General features: G+C 41.6%; 1 protein-coding gene across 17 annotated transcripts in view; it reads right to left on the reverse strand.

Moving 5' to 3' along the window:
- The window catches only part of LOC138744480 (ankyrin-3-like), a 666,186-nt gene that overhangs the window by 164,869 nt on the left and 473,761 nt on the right, over window positions 1–27,556 (reverse strand). For all 17 annotated transcript variants that reach the window (XM_069900721.1, XM_069900714.1, XM_069900719.1 and 14 more), the window contains 7 exons: window positions 26,556–26,654; window positions 24,773–24,970; window positions 19,483–19,581; window positions 17,356–17,454; window positions 11,946–12,044; window positions 3,756–3,953; window positions 2,173–2,271 (listed from right to left, as the gene is read on the reverse strand). In XM_069900721.1, coding sequence (XP_069756822.1) covers window positions 2,173–2,271; window positions 3,756–3,953; window positions 11,946–12,044; window positions 17,356–17,454; window positions 19,483–19,581; window positions 24,773–24,970; window positions 26,556–26,654 — 891 coding nt within the window. The remainder of the gene's footprint in view (window positions 1–2,172; window positions 2,272–3,755; window positions 3,954–11,945; window positions 12,045–17,355; window positions 17,455–19,482; window positions 19,582–24,772; window positions 24,971–26,555; window positions 26,655–27,556) is intronic.

Genomic DNA, 27,556 nt, shown 5'->3' on the forward strand with positions numbered 1-27,556 from the left:
TTGAATCTTGAATGATAGGGTTTTAACAGAGTAAACCCATGTTGAGACTTCAGGCCACTTCAAACAATTGTTTGTACTGTCAACAAGTATGAGAGACAATCAAAAAGTAGTGATGTCAACAGCTGATGCATTTAACAAGATAACCTTCTGCAACCTGCCGCTCTATTTATTCACACTCGTTCTTGCCAACAGAATGGGGTGCCAACTGACTGTAGGCACAAAGAAGAAAGTTAGATAAACATAAATCTCAAGCATCTGAGAACAATAACACTGTTTTATTGCTACCATGTATTAAAAAATGATCACAGTGGTTGCCTATAGCCTTGCCCTATGTGTTTTTGTTTTGTTTGGTTCATTTCACAGGCAGTGGGAAAGAAGTGATTGCTACTCTTCTATTTATTTCAGACTGCACCATTGGATTTCCAAGAACACTTGGAAATCCAATGCAACTATGGCTGATCAATTCGGATTTATGCTTGTGGAGGCACGGCTCCCCACTGTTGAGGTTGTGGCTTTGCTTCCCTGAGAGTAATAGTTGACTGAGATTAATTAATAGAATGCTCTAGCAGAAAGCTGGTGCAGATATAAGCTCTTTATATGGAGCGACGCCGCATTGAAACCAGCTCAACGAGGAAAAAAACAGGTGGACTTGCGTTTTTTGGAAAAGGCCTATAAGGCTGCTCCAGCATTGCTCTTATGGAGAGTGGCGTCGAGGGCTGTCCTCTGGAGCTGAGGGAGGTGTAAGATCAAACATACGCTCCGAGCTATGGCCGTCTTCATTACCCGTAATCCCCCATGCAGCAGGAACCACTCTGGGAAATGCACAGCTGTTCCATCTGCGTAGGGGATTATGGGTAACGAAGACGGCCATTGATCCCGCATCGCAGGCCGGAGGGGGAAATGGGAAGAGGACATTTCTGGGTGGCAGGAAGGAGCCCTAACCCCAGGACCAATCACCGCGAGAGCCCTGGTGGCTGTTTCTTGGTCGTGGGCTGATGGCATCATCGTGACCCCGTCAGCCCACCACTTGCAGCGGCAGTGCCTTTATGGAGGAGATGGAGTGACTGCGCTTCACCTCTGTCTGTACCCTCAGGATGGATCAGAATTCGTGTGTTGGATCCGGCCTCTGAGGTTTTATGGAGCTAGGTTTAGCGATGCAAGGGTGGAGAATATCCGCCTTTACCCTTGTTTATTTCTTCTCTATAAAAAGGCCTATAGTGAGCCGAATGTGATGTAAATATTTAATGATATAAAGTATTTCAGACAGTGAATTATAACTATGATCTGATGAGTCAATATGTTTAGGATTAGGCCAGATGATCCATTAGCTCAGTGAGAAACTTGTAAATCTAAAAATAGGTGGTATTTACATGGCACCTTTCATTATATCATTAAATCTTGAGCTTTCAGCCAATTAATTTCCCTTCAATTGTATTTATATTTGCAATAAATATTGTGAAAAGTGCAGTTTGGTCCCAAACAATGTAAAAATTGCTAGATCATCTATTTTTGGTGATATTTAAGAAACATGTATTGCAAGGTCTTGAGGAACTGAGTTCCAGGGAAAGGTTAAACAGGATACAACTTTATTCTCTGGAGTGTAGAAGAATGAGGAGAGATTTGATAGAGGTTTACTAAATTATGATGGGTGTAAATAGAATAAATGCAAGCAGGCTTTTTCCACTGAAGTTATGTGAGATACATATCAGAGGACATAAGTTAAGGGGGGAAAGGGAGGTTTAGGGAGAATATTAGTGGGAGTTTGGAAGGAGCTGCCAGCTGAAGTGGTGAATACGGGCTCAATTTTTAAAAATTTGGACAGGTATAGGGATGGGAGGGGTATGGAGGGCTATGCACTGGGTGCAGGTCAGTGGGATCAGGCAGAATGACGGTTCAGCACAGACCAGAAGGGCCAAAGGGCCTGGTTTTTTGTGCTGTAATGTTCTACGATTCCAGGTTATCAGTAATCCCTTCTTCAAATGATACCATGGGAATCTTCATATTCACCCTCGTAAACAGGTAAAAGCTTTGTTTCATGTTTCATCAAGACTGTGACTCTCAAATTATCCAGGTTTTTGTGCTGATGTGGGATTTGTGTTGACAATCCTCAGAGAAAGCTTATAACTGAGCCATGTTAACAGAAGCAATTTAGCAAAAGAGTGCTTTGGTTACCTTTCCAGAAGCATTGGGAGATGCAGACTTCTGAAGCAAGAGGTTGGCTACCTCCATTTTCCCATACTTCGCAGCTACGTGGAGAGGAGTAAAGCCTTTCTGTAATGAGATTTTAAATGGCATCAAATATATATCTCAACATATTCTGCATTGTCAAGTGCAGTTACTTATATAGTAAACCCTTGAGGATTTAAAATGGATCAATTCTTTCACTAAATTTATAACCAGTAAACTTTGACCAGAATAAGATGATGCACTCCTTTAAGCCAGCTCTGTACTCAGTTAGATTATAGCTGATTACGGCCTTCTCCACTTGCTTGTTCCAACTCCACATCCTTTGAAAATTTCACTTATTTTTTTGAGCACTTTTTGAAGGAAAGAAAGTTGCAAATATACACTCAGTCCTGTGGATATTCTTTTGGGAGTTAGACTTTACATCTAAGAGAGAAAATATTACCCGAAACACATAATGGCGTGAATTCTTTTTATTTACAAAGCATATTGGCTTAGTACAAAGGAACAAGTTTCTACTCAATTATATTAGCCACACCAACAAAGACAGTGGCATTTTGAACTGATTTGTTCTCAAACCTAAATTCTTTTGTATATTTTGTGATGCTTCAACACTCAACTTGTCAGACCCATCCTACAGAACTGTCCATTTTGAGATTCTGAGAACTGCATTGGTGAGGGAAATTTTTCACACCAGCTCACTTCCACTTTTTGTAACAACAATCTATTTATTTTACTTAAGGAATTGATTGGCATCCACCAATGCAATAATCACAGTGTAACTTCTCAGTCACCTTCTGCTATTTTAAATCAGAAGACATAAAGGTGGAAAACTATACAAGTGCTTCAGGTGGTGTGTAAATGGGAAGGGAAGGGTTGAGAACCACTGCTCTAGACCCAATTTTGCTTGAGAAAAATTGTCATTGACCCATTTTCTTTGGAGTTATGAAACCGTGAACATAACGAGTCAATTAGGGACGATTAAAACAGTGGTTTTCAAACATACCACCTTAAGCAATCCTTTACTAAACAAAGAGCACTTATGGCATAGGGATTACTAAAGCTGCAATGTGAGTTTAGGGGAGTAGTTTGAAAATCACTGCCGTATACCATTCTAAAATGCTCACCCACACCTTGATGAAGGTCTCAAGCCGGAAATGTTGGTGATGTATCTTTTACTTTTGCTACATAGAGGGACCATCTGACCTGCTGAGTTTCTCCAGCATTTGTGTGTTTTTTCACTTAATCGGCAGTGTCAGTAAAATCCTTTAGTGGTAAATCAATCTCTAATTTCATTAATAAAACTGTAACAGCTGCCATTCAACCTAGGAGCGAGAAATCCAAGAAATAATTATGCTCGAATGCTATCATGATTGCACTTACAAAGAAATGGCGACTGTGATCATGTGTTAATTTTAACAGAGGCTTGAAGTTAATATTCAAATCTTACACAGTCTCCTCCTCGAGTTACGGTGCATACATTCTTTGTCAACATAGAGCTGAATAATCCGTTTCTAAACCATTACAATCTCAAGTGTAAGTACCACCTCTCATGTATTCAACTCTAATACCTTGGTATTCACAGAGAGTGAAGCTCCTTGTTCCAGTAGTACTAATGCCACATCTTCATGTCCTTCGCGAGCTGAGATGTGCAGTGGAGTGTAGCCAGAGGTGGTAGCTGCATCTGGAGATGCACCATGTTGCACCAATTGCTGCACAATATCAGCCTTCCCCAAACGAGATGCAATATGCAACGGAGTCTGGTCATCCTGCATATGATAAAGAAAGTCAGGAGATCACTTCAAATACCGCTCGCCTATAGGGAAAAACAACATTTGCAAACAAACAGCAGTTATACAGGGAGCTTACATGACATGAAATTTGAATGAATATATACAATAGGCTTTTATGTTATGTCTAGAAATAATTGAATGAAAATTTAACCTGTCATCAGCAGATATCAATCTGAGAAATACAATCCTAATTTGTTTTTAAAATGTATTTATTTTTCAACACTAAGTATCACTGTCGAGATTAGTGTTTATGCCAAGAGTATCACTGTTTAGGAAGTTTCTGGATTTAAATCTGGTGACACTGAGTAAACAACAATGGTTGCTTATGAGTAAAAATGGTTGATAATATGAGGGGAAGATGCAAGTGGTAGAGTTCCCATGTGCCCAGAGGAAGCCCTTGTCACCTTGAGGTTAAGGTGGAAGATTTAGGAGTTGCTGTTGAAATAGCCTTGGTAACTATGAGGCGCATTTTTATACACATGAGGTGCATTTTTGTTTACGAGGCACATTTTCGAACACATTTTTGTACATGAGGAGGATTTTTGTACATGAAGTGCATTTTTGAACACGAGGCACATTTTTGTACACACGAGGTGCATTTTTGTACACGAGACACATGAAGCGTATTTTTATACACTCTGAAGCCACTGTGCACCAGAGGTGGAAGGAATGAATGTTCAGACAGCTGATGTACTGCCAATCAACCAAAGTCTGCTGTTTATTCTTTACCATTATATTTGGTCGAAAATGATATTAGAGTGCAACATGGGGTTTGTATTCCCAAGACAAGTTTCTATCCCATTTTCCCATCATCTCACTATCCTTTTTATTGTCAGGAAAGATTTACCTTCTATCAAAACTGTAGGATTTCCTGGAAAAACTGGTTCTGAGGTAAACAATATGAGACACACTATCAGGGCACAAACATACCCTTCATCCCCAGGCTGAAGACAAGGTCCTGGACCCAAAGTCCAGAGCAAGAATTGTCTGAGTTCTCTGAGTGGGAATATTGTTGTTTATACTGTGTTAACACCAGCATTCTGCTGCACGTTTCTAGCCCAGAACTCCACAAGTATTACACTGCATCATTCAGTTGCCCTTTTTCCATTGGCACTCTGTCCCAGGATAGGGTCCAGTGGAAAAGGAACACTGTCTGAATACTGGCGTCAAATGGTGTCATTTCATGCCAGAGATTAATCACCTCTACCCCTACTCACATCCCCGTCATTTGCTGATGCCGGCGTGCTGATAAAACCAGTGGGAAAGGGACAGCAGAAAGTCACTCGTTTGCAGTTGAAGGGGTCACCCGTTTGCAGTTGAAGGTAGAACACTCTGATCCCCGGGATGACTGTGTTCAGTGGTAAAGCAATGAGTGTTCCAGTTAAGGATGGCCCAGTGGAAACGGCACAAAGGGCTTCCTATCCTGGGACACTGCATGGCCAATCAACTGGGATGGCAGTGAAAAAGGGGAGAGTGTTTCTCTCATTTATGAAGCCAACAGAAAAATGTGAGGAACAACAAAACCAAATGTTTATGGACCAGAACCTTGTCTGTCAAAGCATTACAATCTTTTTTTTAATGGGAGGTAGGAGTAATTGTGGGGATGATGAAACGTTGGGAGAGAAACATTTTGTTTTGCAGCTATAAACAATCCCACCCAGTTTCAAAACACCTAGATTTACCCAGTCACATAATCTTTGAAGTTTCTGCAATTTTTTATTCATGGAATTGAGAACATTGCCACTTTAAAACAGGATTTTACTATTCTGCTAACCTGCTAGAAAACTTTGGGTTATTTACTGAGAAGAAACTGGAAAATCTGGGATTAGGTTGTTCTGTTAGCAGTCTGTGTAATTATTCTGAAACAGACCTCCCATGCCTGCCACCTGCTAATCTCTTACATTAAAGGAGCAACAAATCTTTAATTCCACAGGGCAAAATAAGCAAGCACTTTTGCCAAAACCTCAACACTAAATGTGTAATTGAAAAAGAAAATCTTCCAAGTATTTGGCAAAGGACACGGCTAACTTAAAAACATTTTTAAAGTGGCAACATGAAAGGCTAAATCGTCTGTGTTGTATGATTCCATTTTTTAAAATCTAGATATGCAGCCCGGTTACAGACCCTTCTGGCTCATGAGCTTGCACTGGCCAAATACACCCATGTGACCAATTAACCTACTAACCCTGTAATTCTCAGGAATGTAGGAGGAAACTGGAACACACGGAGAAAACCCACGTAGACATGGGGAGAGCATACAGACAGCGCCAGATTTGAACCTAGGTCACTGGAACAGGGATAGCATTGTGCTAACCGCTACGCTAACCAATCTCTATTGCCTTCAGTATTCTATCTCTGCAGATTTGGACCAACTCCAATTTAAAGCTACTTGGTGACCCAGTATTAATCTTTTTTCTCTGAATCTGGAATAAAATTTGTATCATCCCTAATCTTCTTCCAGCTTCCATATTAATGCAATCTCGATAAAGGCTCCCCAGCGGCTATACTTTATGAGGTGTTTGTGGAAATTCAGGATGTCACCGAAGACTTTTGAAAACTTCTACAGGAGAGCATTGTGGCTGGTTGTATTACTGTCTGGTACGGAGGTGCCAACGCTCAGGACAAGAAAAATCCAGAGGGTTGTTAAGTCAGCCTGCGACATCACAAGCACCAGACCTCACTCTATCAAGGACATCTACAAGACGCAGTGTCTTTAAGAAAGCAGCCTCTAACCTCAAGGACTCCCACCATCCAGACCATGCCCTCTTCACTCTGCTACCATAGAGAAAAAGGTACAGGAGCCTAAAGACAAGCTCTCAGTGGCACAAGGACAACTTCTTCCCCACTGCCATCAGATTCCTGAATGATCAATGAAACAAAGACACTGCCTTACTTTGACGTTTCGTGCATTATTTTTATTTAATTTTGTAAGGTGGTTTATATGAATGTTTATATGTGATGTTGCCACAAAACAATGAATTTTGTGACTTGTTCATGACAATAAATTCTGAACTTTCCCTTCATCTATAGAACTTAAATTGAAATATTGGTTGATCGGAACCTGTCATTACATTGGAACCTGAATTTCAGATTATTCAGTTTCAATATTTTCCATTCTAGAGAATAGTTACGTTTCATGAAATTTCCTTCATTCCATAATTCCTTAAAATATTCATTTTTTCATGGGGCCTCTCGATTTCATCCATTAGCTTGCTCAGAAAGGTGGCTCACGAAAGGCCTGGCCAGTTTTGTAAGGATAACTTCCAATTTGGTACTCAATGTCCTCAAATTACATTATAATACTTGTTATTGTTAACAACAGATTAAAGCCAGATAATCTTAGAATGTGGCTGGCAGTCATTCCAAAACCCTTTAACCTTTCTGACATTCCACACAAACACTGTCATGTGTGTGTGTGTGTGTGTGTGTGTGTGTGTGTGTGGTGTGTGTGTGTGTGTGTGTGTGTGAGTGAGTGAGTGTGTGTGTGTGTGTGTGTGTGTGAGTGTGTGTGTGTGAGTGTGTGTGTGTGTGGTGTGTGTGTGTGTGAGTGGGTGTGTGTGTGTGAATGTGTGTGTGTGTGTGGGTGTGTGTGTGGGTGTGAGTGTGTGTGTGTGAGTGTGTGTGTGTGTGGGTGTGTGTGTGGGTGTGTGTGTGGGTGTGTGTGTGGGTGTGTGTGTGAGTGTGTATGTGTGTGTGAGTGTGTGAGTGTGTGTGTGTGGGTGTGTGTGTGGGTGTGTGTGTGGGTGTGTGTGTGAGTGTGTGTGTATGTGTGTGTGAGTGTGTGTGTGTGTGGGTGTGTGTGTGGGTGTGTGTGTGGGTGTGTGTGAGTGTGTGTGTGTGTGTGTGTGTGTGTGTGGGTGTGTGTGTGTGTGCTTGCTCACATTGCTGGTGTCACTGCCACTGTCTGAACCAGCACCATGTGGAATTTGCTTGATAAAGATTGCATTTATCATTTAAATATATTATTGTAGTCAAAGCATTTTAATTCAGTATCTGTCATCATTTTACAGAGGGAGACTGGACTTTTATTGGCCCTAATTTTCTCTTGATCTATCATAAATAGAAATCTTTCACGTCATGACCATGTAATTTATTCCTTTTAAAGGAGACACTCTATACATACCAATGGTTCAGTGCTTTACTCTTACTCAAAGAATCAAAATGGCTCTTTGCAAGGGATAATTAATCCTGCGGCTCTTTCTCCTCTATTCAGCTATTATTTTTCTTTACAAGTACTTGCCTTTGTCCTTTTTGAAACCCTTGACCGAATATGCTTCCCCCACCCATGAAGTCAGTGATATCCTACCAAGTCCATCTCAAATGGTACCTTCTTGCTCTGTACACCCTATCAGTTCTATTAGTGTGTATCCCTTAAGGTTTATCAGCCAATTTGCATAATCGCCTCACCTCTCAAAAAAAAATCAATTTCCTTTCCATCTGCTCAAAGTTCTCCAATATCACAAAAATTGTTAGCATCGATAACTTTGTAGCATGGTATATGGAACATATTCCCAAAGATGAAATATTTTCTGGTTCTAAGAAATATCTCAAGCTAATTCAAAAATTTATTTTTCATTCCATTTTCCACTTTTGTAATTTTGTTGTTGGCCTTTTAAGATATCAGACCACACCACTGCTCATCTACTTTTGCTTGCACTTACAAGGTGAATGGGAGGGTCCCGGAGAGTGTTGGAGGACAGAGAGACCGAGGGCTATAGATGCATAGTTTCTCGAAAGTGGCAACTCAGAGGAATAAGGTGGTGAAGAAGGCATTTGTCTTGTTGGCCTTCATTGGGCACGGTACAAAAGTTTGGAACTTGTTTCAACTGTACAAGGCATTGACTGGACCACTCAGAGTACTGTGTACAGTTCTGGTTGCCGAGCAGATTCACCAGGACGCAGACAGGATTGGAGGGCTTGCAAATAGGGAGAGGTTGGATCAGTGATGTACCTAGGGAAATTGCACCCCACCCCCGTTAAAACTTACTTCAACCCTTCACCCCGCAACCATCTCTCGCCACTGCCATGCCATCCCCTTCACCTTCCCTACCTGTCCTCACTGTTGTAGAACCCTAACACGACAGTCATTTCAATTAAAAAAAAAACCCTCTACCTACTTCAAAGGCTAGTATTCGATGAATGAAAGCAGTGAGTGGCGTTCCTCGGGCCGGAGCGGCGGGGCCAAAGTTAAAGGTGTTGAGTGGCTGTCACCGTCCCTGTGTGTGCCTTTAGTGGAAGGGTGATTCTCAGCACCAAGCACCCAGTGGGAAAGAAGCACAAAGATGCTGAAGCCCACGCTCAAACTCATCCTTCAGTGCTGGGCATTGGGAAGCTCCAGTGGCCGGCTCCAGGCCCTCCCCTTGGCCACCTGCATCCTGGGGCTCCTGGTGCCCAGCTCTGGGCCCTCCCCTCAGCAGTCGGCCTACAGAAGCACACCTGGGCTCCCAGCTCTGGTTCTGGGCCCTCCCCTCAGCCTACTACCACACATCCACACTGGATTGTGCGGGGGGCCGGGGGTGGGGGTCGGGGCTGGCATTGGGAATTCTGGTGTGGGATGTGGGAGGGTTCACAGTCAGGCGTCGGGAGCTCCGGTGTGGGTTGGGGGGGAGGGTTCGAAGTCAGGTGCCGGGAGTTCCGGTCATCAAGGTTCTCGATGCTGGACACTCCCCTTGGCGGTTATAGTAAAAGTACTAATGCCATTTAGTCTCTTGACGGTCTGAAAGTATTTGGTTTGAAATAAATCAGACAAGGGGCATTGGAGGAGTCAGGGTTGGGGTGGAGTGGGAGGTGAATAATTTGCAGGCTCTGCCGGCAGTGGTGCCCCCTTCAAGTGGTGCCCAGGGTATGTGCCCTAGATGCCATCCCTAGATATGCCTATGGGTTGGATCAGCTGTGTCTTTATTTTCTGAAGCACAGGGTGAGCTTATAAAATCTCAAGGGTGTATAGAAAATGAATGCTCACATTATTATTCTCAGGTAGATGATTATAGAACTAGAGGGCATAGGTTTAAAGTAAGAGGGAGAAAGATTTAGGAGGGACCTGAGAGGCAAGTTTTTCACTCAGACGTTGGTCTGTATCTGGAAGAGGAAACTGTAGAATCAGGCACAATTAAAACATTCAAAAGACATTTGGTCAGATTTCTGGATAGGAGGGGCTTAGAGGGATAAGTACTGCCTGCAGGCACGTGGAGTTATCACAAAATGTTAAATTGCTTGGACAGACTAATTAGGCCTGGTCCGTGCTGAACAACTCTTAATGATTCTACAAGGTTTTCCTCATACATTCTCACAAGTTGATGTAATGTCACCTCGTGCTCCAAATATTCATTGGAGTATTACATGACATTGTATTTTCCAATTATTGTCACTGCTGTGAACCAATTCTTCCTCAGATGTCACCTTCCACTTCTCTCCATCCCACCAAAATCCCTCCCCGTCTCAGCAAAACCCTGCCCCGTCTCAGCAAAACCCCGCCCCGTCTCAGCAAAACCCCGCCCCGTCTCAGCAAAACCCTGCCCCGTCTCAGCAAAACCCTGCCCCGTCTCATCCAAACCCCTCCCTGTCCCACCAAAACCCCTCCCCATCCCACCAAAACCCCTCCCCATCCCACCAAAACCCCTCCCCATCCCACCAAAACCCTTCCCCATCCCACCAAAACTCTGCCCCATCCCACCAAAACCCCTCCCCTTCACCTAAACCTATCCCCATCCCACCAAAAGCCTTCCATGTTAGATTAATTATTCTGTAGACATATAATGGTCTATGATTTACTCCTATTTTTGAACACTGCAGCTTATTTGTTATCTTGTTACCGTCAAAGGTAAGAAAATCCAATTACAGTACTTTTCCCCTCATCCAAAATTCTGTTAACTAAAATGTTCCAACTTTTTTGCGGCGCTAACATAAATATCACAAGTTGAAAAAAATTTATCACCCAACTTGTCCATTTGGGACTCTGACTGTTGGTGCCAGTTTGGTAACAAAAGAGCTCAGAACCAGCCAGGAAGACAGACACTGAATGGCTGGATGGTGGCTCAGAGAAGCAGGCTGGAATTTCACGCCATCAGTGACTGCCTGGAGAAATTTAGTGGGTCAGGCAATGCAGGGAGAGAAAGTAAAACACTCATTGTCCTTGTTTCAGTTACTCCCTCCCCTCTCTCTCTTTCTACCTTTTCTTTACTCTCTGCTGTACCCGGTTTACAAACTGCATGTTGCTGCCTCCCAGCCACAAGCGGTCAGAAAAATCCTTTGACCCGGCAACATCAGCCTGCCTCCCAGGCAGGCCCAGGGACTGTAGTCGGAACCAGCGGTGGTGGAGAGGTGTTGGGAATCAGTGGCGCTGAGGGGAGGTGTCGATAACCGGGGACTGGTGGTGGGGAGGTGTCGGGAACCGGGGACTGGCGGTGAGAAGGTGTCAGGAACGGAGGTGGGGAGGTGTCGGGGACCAGGGACTGTCGGTGGGGAGGTGTCGGGGACCAGGGACTGTCGGTGGGGAGGTGTCGGGGACTAGAGATTGGAGGTGGGGAGATGTTGGGGATCGGGTACTGGCAAGGGGAAGGTGTCGGGGACTGGTGCAGGCAGGGTGTTGGGGATCACCAACGGCTGATACTGAACTGTTTTTGTTTTTTTTTGTTTGTTCCATTAACTGAAAAAACCCATTAACCAAAAACCATCCAGTCCCAAGATTTTTGGATATGGGGAAACATACTATAGTATTGTTCACTAACAAGTCTTAGTGTCACAAACAATTGAATTTTGAGCTCTAATGAATAAGGCTCCGTTCACTCAGAAGTGATGTATTTAATGGGGTATCATTGCCCAAAGTAATGTCATGATATATTGTATTTATCAAAGGCTGCACGGAACTCCACTGCGTCATTGTTCATCTCCCTTACACCTGATTTCTCTTAGACTGTAATCAATTCCCAACCTTGCGGAGAGAGTGACTTGATTTTCTTTTAATATTACCTTGGCCTTGGCTTCCACCTGAGCTCCATTCTGGACCAGATGTCGGACCACATCTGCTTGCCCTGCCCTGGCAGCCATGTGCAGTGCAGTTTCTCCTCTCTGAAACACAGAACAAAATTCAATGCCATTTACAAGACAAACCAAATGAATATAGGTTTCCCTCTCGCATTCAGAAAAGCAAGTTTATTGTGCTAATTTCTCCACTCTCCAGCCTTGCTGTGCAAGAACCCTTCACCCACCTGCCTATCCCGTCTGGCATTCAATAAGCCAGATGCACAGCTGGCAAGGCCACTGCCTCACACCCTGACCTCTGGAGATGTCTGTTTGGAGTGTTCATGTTCCCCTGTGACTGTATGTGTTTTCTCCCACATCCCAAAGACATGCTAGCCAGTAGGCTAACTGGCCATGGTGAATTTCCCCGAGTGTTTGTGGATGAGTGGTGGAATCTGGGCGAGTTCACAAGAAAGTGGGGAGAACGAAGAAAAAGATGAATGGAGGATTAGTATAAAACGGAAATCAATGGTTGGCATGGCCTCTGCGGCCTGCCCCATGCCTTTGTGATTAGAATCTCCATGTCTTACAGAACACAGGTGAGAGAGTTATTTAGAGGTGGTTTGAGATGAATTGTTATAGCAGCTTGCATACAAACATTTTAAAACACAGAACTTTTGGAAGACTTTTGCAGAGTGCTTTTTGCAAAAATGCTACAAAGTAGCAACATTCAGCAGCATGTTTGGGAGAGCATGTGATCGTTGCAGGCAGAGGAGAGAACAGCTTTGCTCTCAGAGAGGGAGGGAGCAGAGAGAGAAGGAGCGACACAGAAATCGGCTCCAGAAGGACAAGCTGGAAAACTTTAGAAGACTGCCTGGTCAAAGGAGAGGACTAGCTGTCTGAAAGGTGACCTGAAAGAAAGAGGATCATCTGGAGAATCCTGAAGGGGACAAGTTTCGTCAGCAAGACTGATTGAGAAGGAATCAGTTCCAGATGTCCTGGAAAAGGAATCTCTCTCTAAAAACCAGCAAGAACCCTCCTGGGTAGTAACCCTTTTGCCTGATAAGCACCAAAGACTGGTGAACTTTATTAATGCTAACTTCTGTGTACACTACAAGAATTGCCTCCAACCAGTGAGATTGGACTGTGATCCAAATAATTTTTCTAAGCCTATATACACATTACACACACCTGTGCTTAGTATTAGAGGGGGGATTAAGTAGGTTAAGTAAGTTGATAGTAATAAGTTAAAGTTTAATTCTGCTTTCTTGTTCAAATATAATTAAAAACTACTTTTGCTTAAATGCCCCTTTATGCTGAGGTGCATATCTAATGCTGCTGGTTTTTGGGGTCCTCTGGACCCCAAATCAGAGCCACCGGAGTCCTCTGGACTCCGCAACATTTTATACTGCTAAAGCAATTTCTCAGGGTGGCTTCCTGGTTCATCAATTCCTCAGTTTCAAATTTCACATCCTGGTCTTCCAATTGCTCTTGACTCTGCCCCCTTCCTTCTGGGAGGGGAAACTATTGTATACACCTTGCCCCAGTATAATCCCTCACTGCTGCAGTCAACTGATGGCGTTCGAATGTCAGCATGTACAAATGCTCTGCCGTGATGAGCCCCTTTACTGAATAGATTCGTTGCCACCCCCTCTCACCAACAAAATCCCTGCTTTATCAGATCATCCAGGTTCCAAGAACAAATAAGACATCACTCTCCCCCAGCTTTTGCAATGACTCACTCAGCATATGTTCCAGGTCAAAGTGCAGTTCCAAATTCCTGCAGCTTACTTTTAACCCAGTTGCTTTCAAGCTTCAACAGCAAACTTTCTGCTTAAGGTGGTTCATGATCTCTACCTTCTGTACAAGCAAACATGTCCAATATGGAAGCAAATAGGGCGATTCTAGTTATGGCGTAGATTTCTGATCAGAGAGAAGGGTACAGCCCATAAATAACATTCTGGGAGGTGGATCATTTGATTCATAATGCACTGACAGTAGTGTTGTGAGGATAAAGGTGAAATGAATTAAACATGAGAAACTGTTCGTGAAATACTTTAAATTAGTTGCTGATGGAACCCCGCAGTTATGGAAAAATGCTCTATATCAAAATTGTGGATCAAGCAGAAAAGGACAATATTCAGTGAGATGGGGAGCTATGTTCACATTTTTCTTCAACGTTAATCCTTCAGGGTTGTTTTTAACGAACTTTGATAACTTAAAAATTTAAAGATAACTTCTTCTGCTACTAAGTCAACTGAGAGATTTATAAGATTGTAACCATATTCATGTTCCAATGAATCAGCCTGGGTCTTCATTAGCTGCTTCAAGGCAAGGTTACAAAACAGATTGCGAAAAGTATTCCTCACTTGTTCCCTTATTTGCGAACAATCAAATCACCAATGAGCAGCAAATCCATAAGCAGAAATGACAAAGGTTTTAAGTGCATCTTTAAAACTTGCATAGATTAATTCCAAAGAGATCTGATTTGGGAAAAGCTATTTAATAGAAAAACTCTTCCACAGGCTCTATTTAAAAAGTATTGGTGATTAGCTAATACATTGTGGATTTGACATTGAAAAGATATTTTAACAGATATATAGACAGGAAGAGTTTTGCAGAGTATGGACCAAATGCAGGCAAATTGAACTAGCGCACAAGGCAAACATAATCGGCATGGATTTGTTCTATGCTGTATGACCCTATGTCTATTTTCTCTTGATTACAATCATGTCGATCCCTTATGAAAACTGAATGCACTTACACGAGGCATATCAATAGTTTGGAACATTCCAAACCATTATGCAACCGGAGGAGTAGTTCTTAAGTCTTGTTACATAGATAACCTACAAGAATGTTCCAAATGTAACAAAGGGTTTAACTGGCCAGACCTCTGTCTCTGGAGTTAGTAAATGGACAAATATTGGCCAAGCGAATTGGGCTGGTGTGGTTAGTGTCAGGGGTGACCCAGTAGGTGTAGCGGTTAGTGCAATGCTATTACAGCACCAGTGACCAAAGTTCGAATCCAGCGCTGTCTTCAAGGAGTTTGTAAGTTCTCCCCGTGTCTGTGTGAGTTTCTTCCAGGTGTTCCAGTTTCCTCCCACTTTTCAAAACATACTGGGGTTGTAGTTTAATTGGGATATTTGGGCGGCATGGGCTGGAAGATTCTGTTATCGGGCTATATGTCTGAATTTTTAAATGTAAAGAAATCTAAATTTACATTTAAAATTTATATTTAGAAATCTTCCTTTAACATAGGGCAGTATGGTTGGCGTAGCTGTTATTGCCTCGCCTTTATAGCACCAGCGATTGGGACCGGGGTTTGAATCCCAAACTGTCTGTAAGGAGTTTCTTCCCGTCTCTGTGTGGGTTTTCTCCAGTGGCTCTGATTTTCTTCCTCTGTACAAACCGGGGATGTAGGTTAATGGGGTGTAAATTGGGCGGCACGGGCTCATGGGCTGAAATGGCCTGTTACTGTGCTGTATGTCTAAATTTAAAAAAAATTAAAATATGACAGTGTAATGGGGCTTTGAGCTTAACTTGTGAGAGGTAATGGGACCTCAGTTTAACAGATTGCACTTCAGTTCCCAAATGGTTAACTGAACTTAATGTGTTGAATACCAGATTTTGGATTACTCTTGTTTTCCCATGAATAACTGCAGGGAAAGTCAGACCGAATAAGCAGTTCTATGACAAGAAAATCTGCACCTGCATTTAATTCTCTAATTCATGCTTCTTTCAAGAGAGACTTGAAAAAATGTTGGGAAATTCTTGCAAGGCACTTAAGTTATTTTAAACTCTATGAATCTGTATTTCAGGCAAGGTATAAAATATATTATGGCTTGATTCAAGATGCCACAAATGGCACTCTGATGTATTCCCTTGAAAATCTAATTATTCAATCTGTACAAACAAAATCTGATGTGGGGCTAAATTAAATCAGGGAACTTCAAAAAGACATCCTTTCTGCATTAAAATATTTTATCTGAAAAAATGCTTTTCCTATTAGAAACAATTCCTTGGAGTTATCTGATGGTTGCTGGGCAACAGTTTACGAAGCTGTGGGAATGAGTGGGGAAAGTCTGCGACTTTACTTTCTTTACATGTTCACAGAATAACACAAATATGCAGCATGGAAGAATGCCCTTTGTTCCGATGTACCAACATTGGCCAAGTTTTTTTAAAAAAACAAAATAGACTTTATTCACAATTAACAATCATTAACAAAATGTCTCCGCTTCATTAGTGTCATTTCCATACAGTTTGTTCACTGTACAGTGTTATATTCATTTTGTTTAGCAGGATTGCCACCATTGTGGCACCTCGTCGTTACCCCCCCCCCCCACCCCCCTCTCTGTTGTTTGAGGAGCTTCCCCTCTGTCTCAGCCCCTCAATGCTTGGTAACAGAAGGACTTACCAAGCTAAGTAGAACGCTCCTACTTCCCAGCACTGATCTCCACTTGTGTAGGTTTCAGCTTAAGTCCTATTCTGATTGCATTTTAAAATGAGGCAGATTTTTGGTTCCACCACACTTCTGAGTTCTAATGCCTTGGTCTCTCCTGCAACTGCCCTCTGATCTTAAGTTAAGTTTATCTCTCCTAGTTTGCGCTTTGCGCTCGGAGAAATGGTTTTTCTGTTCACCTTCCAAATGCTTCTCAAAATTTTACACACCTCAATTAAATTTCTTCTCATTTTCTCTGTTCCAAAAAAAGAGAAGTTGTTTTCCATTCTATAGTCATTTAAAAGAAAATCTTTTATTTGTGTTCTTTCCAGAATGTCCCTAAAGCTTTGCATATTGAAGTATTCTGTTCCCAGAAGGGTCATTATCAAAACAGAAAATACTACATCTAATTTGTGCACAGCATACTTACATTAAACAGCAATGTGAAAATGACCAGAGAGTGTCTTATCATGTGTATTGATTGAGTAATAATATTGGCAAGTATATATCTCCCTTGCTCTTAGAAATATCGCCAAGGGATATTTTAGGTACTGGGAGATGGGACCTCGTTTAATGTCACTTACAAATCATGGCACTGCTAATACTGCTATGATTATAATACTTTAATCATATTCCATTCACATTTTTGGAAAAAACATCTTATTTGTATTGTTCTTGCATCATTGCAAATATTCCGCGGAAATAAAAAAATATTAAGTTCACCTTCATCCATTCAAAAATGTTGCGCTACCAATAAAAGAGCTGTGGACTATTCTCAGCAGTTCATCACCCTGTGACACATCACTACAGATTGCCGCAGTTATTTGTATTTGTTTTCCTTTGGACTTGAACGGCACGATGAGACATTTACCCACGTAGCTCTCGAAATAGTGGTTGAACCTTCTATTGAGAGTATAGGGATAAAATACAAAGTAGCCTTTCTTTGCCTTTCTATAAATGGATAAAGTTGTTCCTTACCACATTTGTTGTATTTGGTGATGCTCCACGTTGCATTAACTGTGTCACAATATTTGCATGCCCCATGAATGCAGCAACATGAATAGGTGTTAGGCCAGACTGCAAAGAATAAGGTGCATCAGGCATGTATGATAACGAGTATGTTTCTCATCAAGATTTTACAGTCATGCACCACATACAGTACCGACACAATCATGTGCTCACATCACTCACAAAATCAGAATATATACATAGTCGCAAATATGCACGTACGTCAATTGGCATGAGGGTTGACACATTTGTAAATGCATTAATGCCCGATAAATTAAAACAGAACCCAATCACAGCCAGTATGGAGCCAAAGTACTGAAAATTGTTTTGCAATCTGGCCAGATACAGAGGAGTTGGCAGAAAAGTGGAAAATAGTATGTTGGATGGACATTGACCCTGATTAAAAAGAAAAGTGCAAAATAACAAAGCAAATCATCCTATCCCAAACCATTATCCTCCATAATTTCCGCCACCTACAACATAATCCTACTACTAAACACATCCTCCGCTCTCCGCCTTCCATAGGGACCACTCCCTTGTCTACTCATCCCTCCCTATCCATCACACGCACCCCCCCCCCCCACCTGACACCTTCCCCTGCGGCTGCACAAATTTCTACTCTTGTGCCCACACCTCCTCCCTCAATTCAGGGCCCCAAACAAGCCTTTCCAGTGAAGCAGTGTTTCACTTGTGCATCAATGGGAGTGACCTACTGCCCTCACTTTGTGGCCTTCTCTACATCGGAAAGATTGGGCGCAGACTTTGTTGAGTACCTTCATTCTGTCTGCATCAACGACAGGAACTTCCAGTGATCAACCATTTCAATTCTGTGTCCCACTCCCCCTACTCACATGTCTGTCCGTGGCCTCATATACTATCCCACCAAGACCACCTATAAATTGGAGGAACAACATTTGATTTTCTGTCTGAGGACTCTCCAACCAGATGGCATCAACATCGACCTCTCTGGTTTCTGTTAACCTCCTCTCCATTCTCCCTCTCTTCCCTTTCCCTTTGACTTTTTTCCCTTAGCTCTCCACCCCTCCCCTCTCAATTCACAGAACCATCCCTCCTCCACTTGCTTGCTGCTGTGCCCTCACTCTCTTCTCCACCTATTACCTCCTGCCTTTGGAACTACGCTCCACCCTCTCCTCCCCCCCTACCATTTTGTTTGGACCCCTGCCTACATTTTTTAATACCTTGATGAAGGGCACAAGCCTGATACATTGGTTATGTATCTTTATCTTTGCTATATCTGTATAAAATACACTGTTTGACCTGCTGAGTTTCTCCAGCATTGAGTTTTTACCAAATCAAAACCAACTTTTACACGATCAGTTCCTTTGGATAACAATGGTCTGCAAATAAACAGATATGCTCTCTTTCATGAAAAAAAATCAATAAACACACACGACATTCACAAAATTATAAATGTTGGAAATTAAACTTATTTTCATTCACAGACACACATAATCATACATGAAGAAGCATATATACATATCCAGACAAGGAACCACAAAAGCGCATTCATCGAAGCTCATGTGTGCAGACACACATTTTTGTCTCGATGCATGCAGCAACAATGTAAAAATGCACATGTGAAAACACTAATGCAGACTGATGATCATATTAATATGTAGAGATAGCACACAAATGCTAAATTGCACGAATATAAAATTGTGATCAACACAAAAATTACAATGTACAATTTTGTCCTTGCACAAAAACACAATACGTAATCTCATCAATGTTAATAAAAAGCAATCAATATAAACGTACAGTATATGCGCAATGAGTCTACAACATCGAGAATTTCTTTCAAATATGAATATGCACAATTTATAGAACCTGGGGGAAAAAAATTATATAAACATGCCTATAATATAAAATGTACAGATACTTTAATGTATAATGTACATGTGCAGTCTTATAAACAAAGAAGTTTACAAATGCTATCAATAGCTACAAGAATAAATGGAGATGCATAGATAAATCAGTATTCAAAGACAGCAATGCAAAAAAAAACACATCAATATACAAAACAGTGACCAATAAACATGCATATAAAACACACACATTAAATTGCATTGGTGTTACCTCAGTAATTGCCTGAATTGATGCTCCATACTTCAACAACAGATCCATTACTTTAATCCTGTTTTTCTTACATGCGATATGAAGTGGGGTGAAACCATTCTACAACAGATTCAAGATGCATTAATTATTCAGTATTTTGCACTGACTAGTTTTTAGTTGACCATTTGAAAATAGTCTTTTCATCTTTCAACAAAAGCTTCTACTTTCTACTGGTTTTGACTGCAGCGCAGCGAAACAAAGCAAACAAAAATACTCTGAGGAATGAGGAGATTTACATTAGTACCGCTGGCCTTATATCTGATGTAGATTGAACGAATCAAATCAGACGTGGCAGTCTTGAGCCAAAGTGACTGTAGATTCCTTGGAAGAGGTGAAAAGGGGACTAATATTGGGCTTTGTGGAAATAGCCGAGGCTTTGAAAGACTATTTTGTGTCGGTCTTTACAGTGGAAGATACATCTAACATGCCAAAGATGCTAAGGATACGATGGGATCAATACAATTGATATCACGAAAGAGGTAGAGCTGACCAAACTGGGAGGTCTAAGGGTAGACAAGTTTCCTGGTTCTGATCTAATGCATTCCAGGATACTGAAAGAAATGGCAGCAGTTATAGGAGACGTGATTCTGGTAATTTACCTCAATTCTCTGGACACTGGGCAGGTCTCAGCAGATTGTAAGACAGCAACTGTCACATTGTAGTATAAAGAAAGGATGTAGCAAAAGACAGGTAACTTTAGTCAGGGTGATGCTTGAGGCAAAAACAAGATAGAAATTGTTCCATCAAGCAGATGCCACAAGGAAGGCCGGTTGTTTTTGAAAAATATACTGGAGTTCTTTAAGGATATAATGAGCGCGGAGGATAAATGGGATTTCTTGGATTTCCAGAAGGCATTCAGTAAGGTGCTGGATAAGATGAGGATGCATGAAGTTGGGTTTAAAGTATTAGCATAGAGTAAAAACACAAAAGTATTGGAAGAACTCAGCAGCTCTCACTGCGTCTATAGGAGTAAAGATTATATAACCAATGTTTCGGGCCTGAGCCTTTCGTCAGGGTGTGAGCAAAAAGCAGGCTGGTTTTTTAAAATTTTTAAAAATTTTTTACTCTATGAACCATACTGACCAAAATACACACAAACATTTCCCTCTTGAATATACACAGTGTCATTTTCTCCCCTTTTCCCCCCTCCCTTCCCTCCCTCCTTCACCCCCCTCTCCCCACTCACTCAACGTTCAACATATACAATACATTAAACCCATTAAACAATGTCCTCACACAATGAAAATAAACAAGTTGAATAAAAAGAGTGAAACACGATAGGCTGCAGACGCTGTGATTGTAGTAAAAACACCGAAATGCTGGAGGAACTCAGCTGGTTTTTTCAGGATTGGTAGGAGACAAAGATAAATTGCTGAAGTTTCGGGCCTGAGCCCTTCTTCAAGGAACAATCAGAAACAGAAAGTCTCAGAATTCAAACAATGGGGGAGGAACCCAGACCAACAAAAGGTGTTAATTGGATGTGATAAGGGACTAGGCAGAATTTATCATGTCTGTGCGAAAGGATCAGAACGGGGAAGAAGGAGGGTTGTTTTTTTTTAAAAATGAAAGCCAGGGAAGTCAATATTAATGCCAGTTGGTTGGAGGGTGCTCAGTCGGAAGATGAGGTGTTTATGGGGGGGGGGGTGTGGGTCTCAGTCTGGCAGTACATGAGACCATGGACAGACATGTCGGCAAGGAATGGGATGGAGATTTGAAATGGGAGATTCACGCCATTGCAGTGGACAGAGCTGAGATGCTCAACAAAGCGATCTCCTAGTCTGCATCCAGTCTCTCCGATGTAGAGGAGGCCACGAAGAGGAGAATAAAAAGGCTGGGCGAGGAGGGAAGAAAAGGCAAAGGGAGGAGAACCGGCTAACAGAACAAAGGCAATAATTGCATATGGATAGGTCAACAGGAGAGGAAAGGTGATAATTGATTGGATGAGGATGGTGGTTTGTAAATGAAGAACTGAAAGAGAGATGCTTACCATCTTTATACAGAAACTTCAGAATTATTCCAAAAAACATTAGCATACTTACCTCCTGTGTGTCCTGATATGGTCGTTTATTCAGGAGCACTTTTAGGGTACCTTTACACAGCCTCCCTGTGTTTTGGAATTTATTGGAGGGGTAATGTTGTAGTCATTAGACCTGTTTCTTCTGGAGTGGCTGCGGTCAACTTGCACTGCAGCCACTCTGAAAATGTGTGGGGATACGAGTGGAAAATTTATGGGATAGAATTTGCATAAAAAATTCCGTCCCATCATTTTTACACTACCACTGGAGCTGAAATTTTCTGCTGTTCAGTGACTGTGTAAAAGTACCTATATGGGAAGAGGGGGGCAGGGGGGAAGGAGACATAGAGATAGGGAAAGAGAGAGACAGGGGAGCAGGTTAGCAGAAAGCAGAATTAAGTTGAAGTGAATGCCATCTGGCTAGAAGGTGCCCAGATGGAACATGGGGAGTTGTTCCTCCAATTTGCAGGTGATCTCAGTCTGGAAGTCCTGAGACCATAGAAGACATGTTGACATGGGTATGGGGCAGGGAACAGTTAGATTGATTAACAAATAGAAGGCAGATACACAGATCAAATCAATGGTTGCTCGAGGTCATTCACTTTGAAAGAAAAATAGATCAGATTATTATTTAAATGGTGAAAGGTTGCAGCATGCTCTTTTACAGAGAGACTTGGAAGGTGTGCTTGAATTGAAAAAGGCTGGTTGAAGGTGCATTAGGTAATCAAGAAAGCAAGTGGAAAGTTAGCACTCATTGGCTGAGGGATTGAATTTAAGAACAGTAAGGTTTGCTTCAACTGGGCAGAATACTGGTGAGGTCACAACTGAAGTAGATAAAAAATATACTGGATATACACAGTACAGAGGAGGTCCACCAGGTTGATTCAGAGATGAGGGGGTTAGCCAATAAGGAGAGATTGAGTTGCTAGGTATAGGTACAGAAGAATGGTAAAGGTTCCATTATTGTCACCTAATACTACATTTAGAATGTAACATGCATGAAATTCTTTAATTTTGTCCACCGTAAAGAAGACAGAGAGTCGCCACTAGGTCTAGCGCCCCTCACAGTGAGGAATGGACTTGTAACCCCTGGTTTACAAGACCAGTGCTCTAACCACTAAGCTATTGGAGCCTCTTATAGAAACATATGAAAGGGATATACAACATAGAGGCAGGAAAGTTATTTCCACTGGTGGGTGAGAATAGAATTAGGAGGCATAACCTCAAGATTCAGGGAAGTGGAGTTGAGGAAGAACTGCTTTTCTATGTTTTACAGAAATTTAAATAACAAATATAATTTATTATGCAACATAATTTAGCAAATCATCCCAAGCAATTTTGTAGAAACATTATCAAGCGAGACTCTGTGACATGCAAGAGACAGTGAACAAAAGCATAACCGAAGAGTGAAGCTTTAAGGAGTATTTTAAAGGAAGAGAGAGAGTCGCAGAAAGGTTCAGCAGCTGCAAGTAGAGAAGCAAACTGAAACTACAAAGAAAACTTAAAGAAATCATCAAGCATATAAATTACTAGGGTTTTTTTTAACTGTTTAGTCTTTCTGACCCTTTTACACATACCTAAAGACTCCTTTCATCCTTCGTCACTTGACTTCCTGCATTCAATTTCTCCTAGTATCCGTGGAAACTGATACACAATCACCTCTGCCCTCTTGCACAGTGAGATTGATCCTTTCCCTCTTCCTAAAGGTATCATTTACCCATCCTTTCCCTTCTTTCTTTTCAGGTTGTGCCTGTTTCTTCTTTTATTTGTTTAGAAATTTGAGCAGCAGTACAGGGAAAACTGACACTTCAGCATTGTACAGAAAGTCCCATCCATGAAAAAAGCTGACTTAAAAGGATCATTATTTGTGCCAATTTAAAAAAAATCCGAATGAAGTAGTATTCACATTTGCAGGACAACTTGGATTTTGATTTCAGTCGACAAAAATTTTAAAAAAATCTGTTTTAATATTAAAAGAAAGTGATTTATTGATTGGGATAGGGAGCTTGGTGGCCATGACTGACATCACAATTGTGATCCATTGCAGACTCGACTCATGACCCATGCATTCTGAAGTACTAAAAGTCTTTATATTGGAATAATTTAGGAATTTGGTCAGTGGCTTGAATCATTCCTTTGTCGCAACTTAAGATGCTATCTTCAAGGTCTGTCCAGTCTCTACTTGGTCAAGCTATATGCAATATAAAGAACCTTTTTAGATTCTGCACCTGTTTCCCAGGGCAGGCTCAGCAAACACCACAGGACATGTGTACAATGTGAAGGGAGGGAAGTTTAGGGGAGACATCAAGGTAAGTTTTTTTTTAAAACGAAGAGATGTGGGTGCCTGGAATACCTTACCAGGGATGGTGGTGGAGGCTGAAACACTGGGGGCATTTAACAGACTCTCAGACAGACACATGGATGAAAGGAAAACAGAGGGTTAGGGAGGGTTTAGTACTTTTTTTCAGGTAGGAATATATGGGTTGGCACCACATCGAGGGCCAAAGGGCCTGTATTGTTCTGTTCCATGAATATTGGATAAAAGGTAATAGATTTACAAGGTTAGTCATCAATTTTCCGGCTTCTGTTAATTTGGAGAGAGGTTGGTATGCTACACATTCATTGTCACTTGCATAGATTGCCGCATGCATAGATTGGTGGCAATATTTTCCGCATTATGCTTTCCAGAGCTTTGTTTTGTTTTTGACAGTTCGCAGTGGTGTTTTGAAATGGAATTCTGTTTAAAATCATTTGGCATACAGTACAGAAATCAAGTCTCCACAAAGAAAGGACGAGTATTTTTCTGGTTCATCTAAAACCTTGGGACCACTTAATACAGCTGTACAACAATTTAACTGCATTTATGCATATTCCCTGTTAATCTGGAAGCATATATAGTAGTCAATTTAACCGTTGCAGTACCTCAGATACAATGCTGGATGAAGTACAAGTTTTGGTTGATAGGCCTCTCCTGTTTTGCAAATAACGCTGTGAAATCTTTTACACCGAATAAAATTAACAGACACTCTCTTGGCTTAGAGGATGATGGAAGAAGCTTCAGACATAATTTTCAAAAAGGTAATTAGAAAAAAAATGCTTGTCCTCTTGCAAAAAGAGAGAATGGGACTAATTAAATGACTTTCATGTGCGGGCAGGATGGAGTTGTAGCAAAAGTTCTTGAAGGGCGTGGGGGGAGGGAAAATAGGACGTTGGGAGTCAATTGTGTTCAGTACTCACCAGTGCTTTGGCGTTTGGGTTTGCTTTCTTTTCCAGCAACACTTTGGCGACTTTGTAATGACCACAGTGAGCAGCAACGTGCAGAGCTGTCAGGTAGTCATTGGTCACATCGTCTACAGGCACATCATGTTGAAGCAGCAGCTTCACTGAATTCAGGTGGTCACCCTGCGTCGCCATGTGAAGTGGGGACAAGCCATTCTAACGGGGCACAAGCACACATTGAATGAGCACATAGCCACTTGCTCACTAAGCGGGTTATTACATTCCATTTGCAATAGAATCAGGCTTCATGGCTCAACAGATTTAATGTAGTCCCACCTTAAACGCTCATGCGATTATCTCCTGAACTATTCACCCGAAACACTTCTTGCTCTTCAGCTTCACATTTTCATGGATGGGCAAAAGACCCAGAAGATCCCATGATGAAATGTCAAAGCTGATTCAGAATTTGCCATGACTGTTAGTTCCCTGGCAATTTAAATCAGAACGCAAGAAAGATCACGAGTTAACTGGTAATTCAAATTGAACAATGAAAGTAATTAAATTATGTTTTTAAAAAGAAAAGTCACTTGAAATAAGATTATCCGGAGGAACTTAAAATTTTTACAAAGAATTTAGAAAATGACAAAATCCAGACACAGATTAAAAGACAACTTCTCTCAGTGAATTCAGCATGACGTTTCCTGATACTGAAAGGAAATGTGATCCTCTGGCCTCACGATGAGTTTTATACATAACTGGCCTCAATATTCAGAAGACGAAGCTGACAATGCATCACAGGAGGAACTCCGCAGGTCAGACTGCCTCTAGGAGATGAGGGGGGTGTATAAAAGGTCTAGATATGGTCAGTCAACCTTTTAGTATGTGTAGGTTCACACCCAAAATGTTGACTGACCATTTCTACCCATGGACGCTGCCTGACCTGCTGAGTTCCTCTCGTGATTCTTTGTTTGCTCAAGATTCCAGCATGCGCAGCTTTTGTCTTTCACTGCAGAAGACATGGATCCTTACTTCACAGAAATCCAACAGCAAAGCAGAAGCAATGAAAGAGGCCAATGAAATGGAACTCAGATAGAACAAACTGCAGCGAAAAGGATAGGCATCTCTTTTATGATCACCTCCACTTTCTAATTTTCTTGCCTGTTCTCCCCCGTGTTCTCCTCGAGGCGATGCCTTTTTGCCGGGATTTGCAGAAACTCTAGCTGCCCCCACTTGCATGTCTGAGTGATGAGGCTGTTGCCCACTGAGTGAGTCACTTTGAGTTAACCTACTCAGGGGAACACAAGGCTCAGAAGGTGGTACTTTAATATTAACAGGAAGCATGTTCACTCAGATTTATCTTCCCATTCAACTGGTTGTTGAAATATTCCTACTCCCATCAGCTGACGGTATATATTGAACTACAACAGTCAAACCGTTCACGAGACACCTCAAAGCATTCCCCTTTCAAACTAAAACTAAAAAATGAGAATAGGCTCAATTCCAACTTTAACTAAATGGAAACTTAAAATGATCATCGATCCCTTTAACATCAAATTGTTCATTTACCAAACCACATTTTGCCTTGCACCTGTGACGTAATTAGTATAAGATTCAGGTCAGGTGTAATGGCTTACTAGGCTATTTTTTGTAGATTTCTCAATCAGATGACAGAAACATTTCCCTTACCAATCTCAGCAATCTGCCAATGTTTTTACCCAATGCAAAATAGATTAAAGCATGTGTTTGAAGGCATGCCCTGAAACTAATAAAACGATTTCAGGTCAACTGAAGAATGACCTACTTTTGTCTTGGAAAGTATCGGGGCTCCTCGATCGAGTAACATTTCCACAACCTGCTCGTGCCCACTCCTTGCTGCGCAGTGGAGAGGCGTCAAGCCATCCTAGAATAGGATAGGACAGCATTATTGCCAAGTTTTATAACAATACATTGTGGTAAAATCTGCGCACACTATCAGAAAGGATCCCCATCACCATAGTCATGCCTTCTCCTCAGAAGATACAGAAGCTTGAAGTTCAGCATCTCCACATCCAGGAAATTCCCCCCCCCCCACCAAACTTTCCATATGACTCTAACCATAAATTGCTCTAAAATCACAAAAGGTCTATTGCATTATTGAAACAGAACATATTTGCACTGCTGTAATTGTGAATATTTTTCTATTTATCCCTTTATATTTCTTACTGTGAATTTATTTTACTGTGTTAAATTAATTTAGTTTTAACTTTAAATTTTTATATTTAGACATTTTTATTTTTTAAAATTCGGCCCTATGAGTCTGTGCCACCCAATTTACACCCCATTAACCAACATTTCAACACGGTTTTGAATGGTGGGAGGAAACCAGAGCCCCCAGAGAAAACCCACACAGACACAGGGAGAACATACAAACTCCTCACAGACAGCACAGGATTGGAACCCATGTCCAGTCCCGATTGCTGGCGCTGTAAAGGTGTTGCGCTAACTGCTATATCGACTGTGCCACAATAATTTCATTGTATTTTCACATTGCACTAATGTATATGACAATAAACTATCCTCATCCTTACATTACAACAACCAAACCTTCAACAATATCATCAATTGATCTCCAATCATTGCATTTTTAAATTAAGAAATATATGCAAATATATTACATAACAAGTGATGAGTGAAGGAGACAGCAGTAATGAGGGGGTGGGGGGTTGACTGGGCTGGGTGGGTGAACTGGAAAGACAGGAAAAGAAGGGAGGGAAAGAAAAGGCGAGCAGATTTAATGGAAATCAGTAAAGTCAATGTTCATGC

This window comes from Narcine bancroftii, chromosome 10 (assembly GCF_036971445.1).
Source record: "Narcine bancroftii isolate sNarBan1 chromosome 10, sNarBan1.hap1, whole genome shotgun sequence".
Classification (NCBI taxonomy): domain Eukaryota; kingdom Metazoa; phylum Chordata; class Chondrichthyes; order Torpediniformes; family Narcinidae; genus Narcine; species Narcine bancroftii.